This window comes from Barbus barbus (genome assembly GCF_936440315.1).
Source record: "Barbus barbus genome assembly, chromosome: 22".
Taxonomy (NCBI): domain Eukaryota; kingdom Metazoa; phylum Chordata; class Actinopteri; order Cypriniformes; family Cyprinidae; genus Barbus; species Barbus barbus.
This window is the reverse complement of record NC_136750.1, coordinates 28,519,025-28,532,177: the sequence shown is the minus strand read 5'-3', so window position 1 is coordinate 28,532,177 and position 13,153 is coordinate 28,519,025. Positions and strand designations below refer to the sequence as shown.

Genomic DNA, 13,153 nt, shown 5'->3' with positions numbered 1-13,153 from the left:
GCCCCTATTTTCACTCGCAGACAGGTTTTGCGAAATCGAAAATAGGTGTTTGATCATGCGAGTGACAACCACGCAGTGTGAATCATCAACGACGTAGTGTAAAAGAATTGCTAACACCCATGAAATATTTGGCATGATAAATATCAGGACGTGTCGGCGATTCAAATTCTTGCTGTGTGAAATGACTTCTGACTGAAAAATACATCGGCGATGACCTAAAGCTAAAGAGAGAACAAGATACAGATACAAGATGAGTTATATGTAACGTAGTTTGTGGACCCGACAGATATGTTGGCGATTCTTCCTATTGTAAAGTCATGCAGTGTGTGTAACAACCTGTTGCCGATCCATCGTGCAATGTGAACACAGCAGCAACTGAATGCTACCCCAGCCAGAACTCAGCATTAGCTTTCGGCATCTGTAATAATCACTCTCATGCTAGTCCACCTTACACAATATACAAACAGCCCAAATTGAAATGAATTGTCAATGCAAATTCACATGAACAACTTCAATCACGTTGGACTAATCCTATTACGTAAAATAAAGTGTGAAATATCAGTGCTACTGCGCTCAAACGACGTAACAGGCAACATGCTGTCTGCCCCGCGATAACCTCCCCACTGTGTCGTATCGAACCGAACCGTGAATTTTGTGAATCGTTACACCCCTAGTGGACATAGAAACTATGGTTTCTCAAAGTTAGACATGATCTTGGACAGTCTGAAATCTTAATTGGACTGCATTTCTGTCTCTCAAAACCTCATTTTCACATCAAATTGAAGGTAAAGTGTCGTTTCTACACCACTAGTGACATCAAACAATACGGTAAAATTAATACTTTAAAAACAAAGAGTTTCCAAATGGATTTTCATGCTTCCCTTCCATCTTTGAGTTCCATTATTAAGGCAAACAGTGATTCAAAATCAGTCAAGAAAGTTGACAGGCCTCAAAAAAGCTAATCAATGTTTCCTTGGCAATCTTTCCTGCACTGAGCATTTTCACGCCCTAAATAATTACAAGCATCACCTTTAAACATGGCGTGTATAGCCTGACTAAAATATGTGACGGGACGCATTGCTAGCAGCAACTATGGAACTGCACATTCGGCAGGATTCCAGATGGTTAGCTGACTCATGGCGTGACTGACTTTCATGTCTCACTATTTTTTGTCTTCTTCTCAGTTGGGGACAGCAGAAACACCAGCTGAAGGTCTTTGGCTATGAGGCGTAAAGCTATTAAAGTGTGCTGCGAGCTGTTCACTGCAAAGATGCAAAGCTAGATGCTGGCAGAATTTACATGCAATATAGTATGTCCTTTCTCCAAACAGAAGGTGTGATAAACAGACTGCTAAATTTAAGAATCAGATGTTTTAATTGAGCAAGAATGTACAGGAGGCCCTTCTATATTGTGAATAAAGGCAAAGCTATGCAGTATGACACAGAGTGAAGCACCTGCAATACAAATATTTAAGTCGCTACATGCTTCAAATAATTAAAAACGTGACTTCCTGGATATTCTGGAAAATACGGTGTGCAAACTTTTTTATTTTTTTATAATTGCAATAAAAATTGCAACTGAAAATAGGAGAAGTGTTTCGAAAACCTGTTTGAAAATTATTAAATACTTATTTTTGCTTTTTTTTTTATTAAAAACTAACCCTAGGGGCACTAGGAATTACACATTACCCTTAAATTAGACTATCCTTTCAGACAGTCCATCAACTAATTACTTGTAAAAACATGGAGTTCAGCCCATCCTGACCCACTCTCTCGCTCTCTTTCGGACACAAACATCTTTTCACTTCATAACACTAACACACACCAAAATAGCCTCTGCAGTAGACTACAATTGCACAGCAATTTTTGTCTTCAGCTCCCTTGTGAGGGTGTGCCACTTTCAAATATCTTCTTAAACACCCGTAAGCATGTACAAACACATACAAGCACAAGAAGGGCATACATTCATGTCCAAACGCAGCGGTTTTAACACGAATCCCTCCCCCTGTTCTGAAACAGGCCACAATCCCTTTTAAGAGAAGACAAGGAGAGAAAAAAAACAGGAAAAAAGAGAAAAGCAGCACAGTTATGACTTCCAGCTGTGGGAACGACTGGCCCGTGAGCAGGAAGTCCAAAGGAAATGCCTTCGTCACATCCCGCTCCTATGTTCGTTCTTCAAAAATGGGGAGAATTTGCTCTTTTTTTTCTGATTTATTCTTTATTTTTTAGGATTCATGTGTGTTTTAGGCAGTGTTTTTTATGCCTTACCTCATATCTTCCAATAAATCACATTCCGTCTGGTGTTTGAGGTGCAGGCGGCCGAGCTGCTCCATATGCGTGTTCTTCAGTTCCTGTGTCACTTTTACCTGAAGAGCAGACAACATCATTAGAGGTGAGGAAGAGGATGGCACATGCCAGCTGCACAAACACACACACTGTCCCACATGAGCTCATTATTGTGTTTCCAGCTCCAGTCAGCTGTACGAGACACGACGACAAATTCACAATCCTTCCAAACAACAAGAGCACAATTCCCACTAATCAAACTCTAACAGAGCAGACGGACACAGTTTTATGGTCGATTCCTTTAAAAAAAAAATACAGAATATCGCTCCACTGTCACAAGCGCAATTAAAGCTCAAGCGCCTCTTTTTTTGGATGTTAAAACTTTTTCCTGTCACAGTTTGTCATGATGTCACTCAAAACATTGAGTGAGTTTGACCAAAAAAAAATCCTTAAAAACAAGATAAGGTAAGATCAAGTAAATTGACAACCAATGGCGTGAGTTTGGGGGCGGGACAATCTGACCAGCAGTGTTCAGGGAACCTGAAAATAGTTTTAACGATTCTATATTACACAAAATAATGCTGCTCATCTTATAGTTTAGACTAATATAGTATTCTAAACCAATACTATAATGTTTGCAATCACAAACCTGATCTAACTGACTTGGAATAACAATGATGATGCTTTATGTTAAGTGCTATAATTTAAAAAAAAAAAAAAATTCCATACAAAAGTAATTAAAAACACACATTATTACATCAACTGAAACAACTTCAAAAAAATTGTTAAATTAAAAATATTTAATTAAAAACAGATGTTTACAGTTTTCTGCTGACATGGACATTTCTGAAGAGACTTATCATCATAAAAGTACTGAAGTGTGTAAATTTCCTCAAATGCTTTAAAATGTCAGAAATGTTTCCAAGTTATTTCAACTGGATACGATTAAAGAATTATAGCAAATTACTAGTGCTGTCAAACGATTAATCGCGATTAAATCGCATCCAAAATAAAACTTTTAGTTTACATAATATATGTGTGTGTGTGTATTGTGTATATAAAAATATACACACAAAGCATATTAGGGATGTAACGATTACCGGTTTGAGGATAAATCATGATAAAATTCAATGATAAAACCGTTTCATTTTTTAATTATCATGAAAACCGTATTCGATTTGAAAAACTCACGATAAATAAATACATCCCAGCATAAAGCATAGTTTTCAGTAACACTCACGTGCGCACAGCAGCGGAGTAGTTTCGTTTTGAGTGAAGAGAGGGCGGAAAAGCTGGGAGTGCTAAGGGAATTATACAAATGAATAAATTGATATGAATGTACCTCTAAAAGTTCTGACTGCCTTCAGAAACGATTCAATGTCATTTGGTTTTCATCTTCGCTCCATGTAATACCTAAAGGAGGTGTTCTTACATCGCAATACTGCTTTGTCCGCAGAGTTTACGGGAAACAGCTGTAATTCAGCTTTCCCATCTAGTGTCACTTTATTAGTTGTTTGTTGATTTTTTTAAATATAAAACTTGGTGAAGTGATTTATGTGTCGGTACTTTTTGAACATCTCCAGCACATTTTAACAATACCGTGATAATACTGATAACCGTGATCATTTTGGTCACTATAATAGTGATAAGAAATAGACTAGCATATATTTTGATATGTATATATTTATAGCCATTTAATTTATATCATATATACGTGCATGTGTGTGTATTTATATATACAGATGTAAACAAAAACCTTTATTTTGGATGCGATTAATCGTTTGACAGCACTACAAATTACAACAGATTATGTATTTTTATTAAGAGAAAAATTTGTTTTTTTATTTATTTATTTATTTATTTAGTCATTTAGCAGACGCTTTTATCCAAAGCTGTTATTTAATTTTTTTATATTTAGCATGACAGGGGAATTGTTTCCCAGCATGACACTAACATTCCATATTATTTAATAATATCTAAAGAGTTCAGAAACTATTATGTTATACAAAAAATTGTATCAAAAACAGTATCAAAAACAGAAGAGTTAAGTAATCAGCAAAGACACATTTAGAATATTAGTAGTACTCATTTAAAGTGTTAGTGAGGAGATCCCCCCCTGCCTAGCGCACTCAAAGTGCTATATAATTGTAATGAATTAGTAGTAGTAGTAGTAGTAGTATTATACCATGGTAGTAGCAGTCACATTTTTCTTTTATCAAACTCTTAAAAATAAAGGTACCAAAGGGAGGTTTTACAGTGATACTATAAAAGAGGCAGGTGATGGTTTCGCTTAAGACCTTTAACTGCTCACATTCTAAAGTATGTGGAAGTGAGAGTCATGGAATGATAAAGAACCCTTCAATTATGAATCAACATTGATTGAGCTCATAAACCGCTCTGTGCTGGAATGACTGGTAACGTAATCGTTCAGAACTCTATAAAATAATCTTGATTACAGGAAATATGGCATTGCTAACACAGTTCAAGGAATAGTTCAGCAAAAATGAAAATTTACTGAAAATGTACTCACCCTCGGGCCATCCAAGTTTGTTTCTTCATCAGAACAGATTTAGAGAAATGTAGCTTTACATCACTTGTTCACCAATGGATCCTCTGCAGTGAATGGGTGCCGTCAGAATGAGAGTCCAAACAGCTGATAAAAACATTATAATAATAATCCACAAGTAGTCCACACCACTCCAGTCCATCAATTAATGTCTTGTGAAGCTAACAAATCTATCATTAAGATGTTTTAACTTTAAACTGTCCCTTCTGGTTAAAACACAAGTCCATAATCTATAATAACGTTTCCTCCAGTGAAAAAAGTTCACCCCCTATTGTCCTCTTGCATCAAAATGCAAAGACACATTCATTTAGAACTGTTTGGGTTGTTTTGTCTTGTAAATAGTGCTTGATCTGTGAATATTTCTCAATTCTTTATTCACCGGATAAAACAATGTCATGGATAGAGGATTAGTATTTTAACCGAAAGCATTGATTTAAAAAATGGCTTAATTATGGATTTGTTTATTACAAACACACAGCTATTCACTTCACAAGATGTTAACTGATGGACTGGAGTGGTGTGGATTATTATTGTGATGTTTTTATCAGCTGTTTGGACTCTCATTCTGACGGCACCCATTCACTGCAGAGGATCCATTGGTGAGCAAGTAATATAATGCTACATTTCTCTAAATCTGTTCTGATGAAGAAACAAACTCATCTACATTATGGATGGCTTGAGGGCGAGTAAATTCTCAGTTTACCATTCTCTTAAAACAATCACGAGGAACACATTCTCCTCAATGTCTGGGTTCATTTACAGGTACTTGTACCTGAACCAAACATGGCAACAAAGAAGGTGCGATACTCAGCCTAAAACCCAATGGGACCAGACCAATGAGCCCGGGCAGGTTGACTAATATCTGGGGAGAAACTGTTAATTACAACAGAAGTTCTCCACTTGGCAGGTGAGGAGATAATTGGTTCTGTTACAACTCTCTAAAGGTTAAAGGCGAGGAGGATGTTAAATAATACAGAACGCCAGGCATCCAACCCTACCAGCATCAGCAGGACACAATGCTACACCATAACACGGTTTGACAGCTGGCTCCACGGCTCTCGTCAACACTTTGAGCTGTACAGGTGAAGCATTATTACTCTGAGATGGAGAAAACACTCACAGCAGCATTTGCATCAGAGGAAAACAACAAAACAGCACATTTCCCAGGCATTTACTCAGGTCTTTATGGAAATATCCACACCGGTGCCACACACAGATCAGATCTGATCAGATATTTGGCATGAAAGACACATTAGATAACACATTTACTGTCTGACCAGCACATGCACCTTCTAGTCACATTTAACACAAATCATCTACTGTAGTGTAGGCTATCCTGTGTCCTGCACATCTACAGAAAGAGCTAGACGTCATTTATTGTGCATCCAAAAGAGAGGAAATATTATCAGCGTGACAACGACCAGAGCAAACGCATCTTTCTTTAATATTTGCATTTTAAAGCGTCTTTTAGCGAAAATGAGAGGGTTATTGTGGGTTAAACGTGTGCTACATGCTATCTGCCTTCCTTCTCTTCACAAGACAAAGCAATTGCAAAAAGTCAGACGTCACCTTGAAGGATTTTACTCTGATGCAATGCTTTGATGATTCGAATGCATAAATGATAGGAATGCAATGGTTTTGGTAATTTCACATTCCTTCATACAGCCTGTGGGACATGAGTCTGAAACCCAACACCTCTGCTGTCACCTCTGAGAGAGAGAGAGACAGTAAAACATGAATTTAAACGCATTTCTCTCACATGTGCATGACATTTGGACACATTTAAGCCCTGGTGTGTAACACAATGTCAGACTTCAGGGTGAGAAAAATGATCAGTGATCCGTCTATTTGACAAAAGCGTGGACACTCGGAGTAAAACCACACAAAACAAGACGACTCTCATGGCTGCACGGTTTAATCTGAGCCTTTAACACTCATCTATCATCTCTAGGAAAAGATCTGCTGAATTTCGGGATTATTCGCAAGCGCTGCTGCTTTAAAAACAACAATAAAACAGGACCGCGCGAGAAAACTCTTGATACATTGTTTCCGTTACATGTAAAAACTGATACATTGTTTCAAAACAAACCGCGGCTGGGCACAAAGTTGCAACTTCGGGACAATGTAACAAATCACATTTAAAAAAACACACGTTGTTCCAACGCTGGTTTCTTACCTTTCTTGGCGGAGGCTGCATGTTTGAACATTGGCACAAATGAAGTAAAATCCCAAAGAAATGATTCCCAGAGCGATCGGGATGGATGATTGAGAAAAGCGGATCAGACTGGGATTCGGATCTGAATTCAGACGGCCATGATGAAGCAGGTCCAGTCGGGCAGACGCTCAACAAACACTGCGGATCAGGGGAGAAAGTAATGAAAGAGAGAATATGCCTCCAAAGATGAGTCTCCAACCGTGAAATCCAGCCCAACAGCGCCCCGGACCGGGCACACCGAGCTCCGCTGGACGAACAATACCACGGGGAAGGCGTAGCTCATGAATATTAATTACGTAACGGGACGTTCGCTCACTAGGAGAACCTGATTGGCTTACGTTGGCACGTGGGCAACGGTCAGCTGGTTATTTAAATATTAATGAGGTTGTGTGATTGGACAGTTCAAGAATACGCCGACGGTGAATGGAGTTCATTACTATTCACAAAATAGGCCTTTACCATAGTAAAATTAGTAGGCTAATGATTCTTTATCCAGAGGATGAAAACAAAACAAATTTTGATTTACTTCCGTCAGAGTTTCAAAATTAATTATCGACTGTAGAACTCGATAACAATAGATATGCATGCATATAATAATTAGACAAACAGTTCTGGGATGTCTAACTCATCTGTAGCATCCACATACAAAACCACTAAATCTGCAGAGGCTACACCTTTAAGAGTCCTTTGAGTTTTCTTGGAACGTGTCATAAAGGTCCTTAACTTGTGTCTTGTGTATCTGCAATATTGATAATATCAAATTCACTGGATGTTACACAATGATGCATAACAATAATCAGATCTAAGGATCTCATAAAATGGATGAACCTCCTATTTATTTCTAACAGACAGATTCTTTCCCCACAATGTAAATCTCTCTGAATAGAACTCAGACTTTATTATGGCCTTTTCTACATGTTGGATTGATGCAAAACCTGATATAACTCCAGTGGAATTCTGGGAATTACATAATGATCAAAATATGTGACACAAATGAAATCTCTCTTATATTTGAGCTTCTTCTTTGTCCAGATGCCAGTTCTGCTCACTTTGGACACTAACCAACTTTATGAGGTGCATCCTGGGACACTTTTGAAGCATCTATTGATTCTAGACCTATCCTTAACACTTAACATTTTATTTTTTAAAGAAATGTATACCTAATCTGCCACTTAAGTTTGTACATTTTAAGGTTTTGAAGATCATGAGAAACATAAATTCAGTCAAGTGTGTCCAAACATTTGTAGACTGACCACATAAAGTTGAGCTCAGGTTCATAACTCCGCTTACTAAGGGTAATAATTAATACAGTGTTGTGAGGCAAGTAAGACAGCAATCGAACACCTTGACGTGCTTTCTTTCCTTCGCAGTAACAGAGTCACAGAGGATGACAGATGACAGACCTCGTGTAAATCTAATGAAGCCTTGTATTGAAACTGTGAAGGTCTCAGATGTACAAAGCTTTGCTGTTTTTTTTTTGCATTCAGTTCATTAGGTTTTGTCAGTGTGCAAAATATTTTGTTGTATTCGTTCTGTAAAAAGAGTTTGTCAGGAAACCAAGCCTCATGTGTTAACATCCAAACTATGGTTTTATTTATTCAGGCTACTGTACATACCGTATGAAGTCAGCCTGATTACTTTAGAAAACAGATTTGAAGAACATAACAAAAAGTATGATTAAAAACAGTGATGATCAACAACACAATACTAAGAATCTATTTTCAAAGAAAACTGCCATATATTTTAGAACATATATTCCCTGAACGAATGAATTTCCAGTTTCTTTTGGGTTGTGTGAAATTCTCTTCACTGTACTGTGGGCAAGACGTTAATTATTGATAATTAGCATACGCCTTTTTTCTCTGCAGGGTTCTCGCCAAGGGCACTATTCTGAAACATGTTAAAATGCAAAGCATGGGGTTTTTTTTGTGGGGGGGGGGGGGGGGGGGGGTTCAGTATCATTAATTTAAAATAGATTACATAAACATAATCTTGATAAACAGATGTGAATTCAGTTGTAACCTTTAAGAAATAGTTCATCCAAAAATGAAAATATGTTGAAAATCACCCTCAGGCCATCCAAGATGTAGGTGAGTTTGTTTCATCATCTGAATCAATATTGACTTCAAATTATAAGCTGGAATGACTAGGCAGGAGCAGACATCCGGAACTCTAAAATAAACTTGGTTACAGGAAATATGGCACTGATAACAACTTTATGAATTAAAGGAAAAGTTCACCCAAAAATGAAAAATTGCTGAAAATACTCACCCTTAGGCCATGCAAGATGTACATGAGTTTGTTTCTTCATCAAAACAGATTTGGTGAAATGTAGCGTCCCATCACTTGTTCACCAATGGATGCTCTGCAGTGAATGGGTGCCGTCAGAATGAGAGTCCAAACAGCTGATAAAAACATCACAATAATCCACACCACTCCAGTCCATCAATTAACATCTCGTGAAGTTAAAAGCTGCCTGTTTATAAATAACAAATAATTAAGAGTTGTTGTTTTTTTTTACTTCAAACAGCTGCTTCCAAAAAAAATTCCATAATCCATACTTCCTCCAGTGAAAAGGATGTCTCATCTGAATTATTGAGAAAAATTGAGAAATATTCACAGACCAAGCACCATTTGCAAGCGAAAAACAGCTGATTGGACTTTCTTCATTATGACGGCATCCATTCATCGCAGAGGATCCATTAATGAGCAAGTGAAGTAATGCTAAATTTCTCCAAACAAACTTGGATAGTGTGAGGGTGAGTACATCTTAAGCACATTTTAATTTTGGGGTGAACTATTCCTTTAAATTGATATAAACCTCCCTCCCTGCAGTCATGCTGTGTGAGGCTTCCAGAATGATTGACATATTATTGGCTGATGCTGTGGCCTATGAGAGCAAGCTAAGGCATGTAAACACACACCCACAGTGGATATATGCAGAATAAACAGGTAGAGGTAAAGCAGGTCTCTGCAGGTATGCAAACTGAAAGGAGGCACAACTGTCGCTTACATTTCTGAAGGAACCACTGAAAGTATCTGTGTGAGTTGCTTTTAATTTTGCATGTGTAAATGATGATTCTTTAACATCAGTAAAGAAAAAATGCCCTACTATTTGTATCATAAAGTGCTTTTAATAAGTTAAAAAAAAATCCAGAGAGAGCAAATAAATTATGCATTCATAAAATGTATGATCTTACTGCTTAACATAAAACTCTGTCTAATAGCTTTTGTTCAGAAGTTACCGCAAATGTCATTAGACGCAGATATGATCTATAACAGGAAATTCTCAGTGAGTTTTCAGCTACTTTATGACTTAATTCAGTGCACTGATCGATATGTTGGTCTTTGTCATTAATGAAAGCAGTATAAGGGGTGTGTGACTACCAGAACAAGCATTGAGCGCTACTTTAAAAGCTCGTTTTCTGCATTGGGCTTCGAAAAACAACTGGAAAAATCACATTTACACATATGCTACGCAATTTCTGCTAAATAATATATATTTGTGATATTTCAACTGTCTACTATTAATGGACATATTTTCTAACATGAATGTTAAAAGGATTACATAGCATTTTAAGAAATATACAAGGTGGTAAAGTGGGTACAGTTGAGACACCCTTTAGGTTGCTATGTACTGTAGACAGTAACAGTCCAATCATAGAAAATAAAATGCATACAGAGGCTGTCATTACCTACATTATGGGGAATAAATGTCCCTCGAGTATAGTAATACCAGCAAATTCACCTTATGGGAATATTTGTTTAGGTCCCCATGATGAAACAAGCTTATAAATCATACAGAATGATTGAAAATGTAAGATTCGAGTGATGCGTAGGTTAAGGGTTATAGAATATATAGGTATGTATATTGTTATTTTTAGTGTTATGTTTACATTTGTACTGTTTGCCATATAGTTTTGTAGTGTTAAATATTTGTTCTTGTTTTGTTTAACTGAATCTGAATTAAATTAATTAATTTTTAAACTGTATTTATTTAAAACTGTCATTTTGTCATTTATTACATTTGCTATAAATGGCTAGCCAGCTTTAGATCATTAAGAATAGGTGTCTCAACTGTACACCATACAGTTGAGACAAAACTGCACCTCATGTTTATGTGCTAATTGTGGAAAATATGAACTATTTATGGCTATTATCAATTTATGATAGTTTAGTACACAAGCAAAGGAAATACCATGTGAAAAATCACTTCATTTCAGCATCTTTTTTTTGTGTAGTGATGAAAAAAGCAGAAAGTGTCTCTGCTGTACTCAGTCTCAGTCTACCCTACAGTCTTCTGCCATCGACCTCGGACCTCGAGCACAGAGGCCGAAATCATGCCGCGTTTCCGCGGGTGATGTAACGCAAGCGTTACTGAACATATACCGAGTAAAATATTATTGAAAATTGGTTAGTAATGCCTTACACTACTGCATTACAGCAAAAAGTAATCCGTAATTGTAATGCATTACTTTTGTAACGCGTTACTCCCAACACTGATGCTGATATATACTAGCTAATGCATGCTGAATTTTTCAAAATGTCTATCAAAATTCTAACTTAAATGCACAACAACTAGGTTTATATATTTATCAGCCATAAAATCCAATCTCATTCATTCAACTAATTAAATATTGCTTGTTTGACAGATTTTATGTGTATAATTTGTATATGTTGTCCCCTCAGTCCTGAATTTCATATCTTATTCCTCAGATATGATTGATTGATTGTCTTTCTCTCTGGCAAATTTGGATCAGAATGGCAATATTTAACAACACAACCGCAACTAACATCAGCGATCGCTATCACTGTAAGATAGAAGAGAACTTCAAGTACATTCTCCTCCCGGTGAGTTACACTCTGGTGTTTGTGCTCGGTCTGGCGTTGAACATCACGGCCATGTACATCATCTTGTTCCGAACCAAACACTGGAAGCCCAGCACCATCTACATGCTCAACCTCAACGTCTGCGACACGCTTTACGTCCTCACCCTGCCGTTCCTCATCTACTATTACGCTGATAAGAACGACTGGCCGTTCGGTGAGCTGATGTGTAAGCTGATTCGCTTTCTCTTCTACACAAACCTCTACGGGAGCATCCTCTTCCTCAGCTGCATCAGTCTGAACCGGTTTTTAGGCGTCTGCCACCCAATGCGCTCTCTGTACTGGATGAACGGCCATCGCGCTCGTTTGGTTTCTGTGGGAATATGGGTGATCATTCTCATCTTACAGGCACCGATTCTTTATTTTTCCAGGATGAACAATAACGGTGACATGAAATCACAATCAACGGTTTGCTATGACACTACAAGCAAGGAGCTCTTCAATGACTTTATTGTTTACAGCTCTGTGGTGATGTTCCTGCTTTTTGTCATACCGTTTGGGGTGGTGCTGGTCTGCAATGGACTGATGGTGAAGAAACTTCAGAAACCCGGTATTGGTGGAGGTCAAAAGTCACAGCGCTTTAAGCAGAAATCGGTGAAGATGATCATTATTGTGCTTCTGGCTTTCATGTTGTGCTTCTTGCCTTTCCATGTGACCCGCAGTATATATTACACCTTCCGTTACTTGGACAAACATGTGAGCTGCTCAATGCTGGAGGCTGCCAGCATGGCCTACAAGGTCATGCGACCTCTGGCCAGCGCAAACAGCTGCATCGACCCCATCCTTTACTTCATGGCAGGACAGGGCTTCAGAAGCAGCATCAAGAACAAGAAAAGCAAATCAAGATCTGAAAATAGGAAATCACACTCAACCTCTTTATAATGTGCTTGAGGGAAAACAAAATGTAAAAGTTTGTGGTGAAGGGCCTCACTCAGGGAAACGACCTGTGATGAATCACTGTGATCAATGTTGATGAAATGTCTGAATACAAAAAAATGTAAATCTTAAAAGTAGCTCATAATAAGGAACCATTTGGTGTTGTATAAATAGAAGGTGTGACCTCGTGACCCTTCCAAAGGACATTTTATAGAATGTGAAGGACAATATTGCTATATATATCTGCTCTTTGACCAGAGAACATGCTGCGTTCTTTTCATGTTGCATAAAACTCTGCTTGTTTAGGAACCTTGCAAACTGACA

The 13,153-nt window shown here is 37.7% G+C and overlaps 2 protein-coding genes across 4 annotated transcripts in view; one reads left to right on the top strand and one right to left on the bottom strand.

The window, feature by feature from the left end:
• LOC306888561 (F-BAR and double SH3 domains protein 2-like) overlaps positions 1-7,207 on the bottom strand; it is an 81,688-nt gene extending 74,481 nt beyond the window's left edge. For all 3 annotated transcript variants that reach the window (XM_079446939.1, XM_079446940.1, XM_079446941.1), the window contains exons 1-2: positions 7,028-7,207; positions 2,268-2,365 (exon numbers count right to left, since the gene is read on the bottom strand). In XM_079446939.1, the coding sequence (XP_079303065.1) occupies positions 2,268-2,365; positions 7,028-7,048 (119 nt within the window). In that variant the 5' untranslated portion in view covers positions 7,049-7,207. The remainder of the gene's footprint in view (positions 1-2,267; positions 2,366-7,027) is intronic.
• A 2,824-nt stretch (positions 7,208-10,031) lies between these two features.
• Positions 10,032-12,835, top strand: LOC306888708 (P2Y purinoceptor 2-like; the record flags this gene model as incomplete). The annotated part of the gene is made up of 2 exons (XM_079447120.1): positions 10,032-10,109; positions 11,783-12,835. The coding sequence occupies exon 2, from the start codon at positions 11,828-11,830 to the stop codon at positions 12,833-12,835; it is 1,008 nt and encodes a 335-aa protein (XP_079303246.1). The 5' UTR covers positions 10,032-10,109; positions 11,783-11,827.
• Between the last annotated feature and the right edge of the window lie 318 nt (positions 12,836-13,153).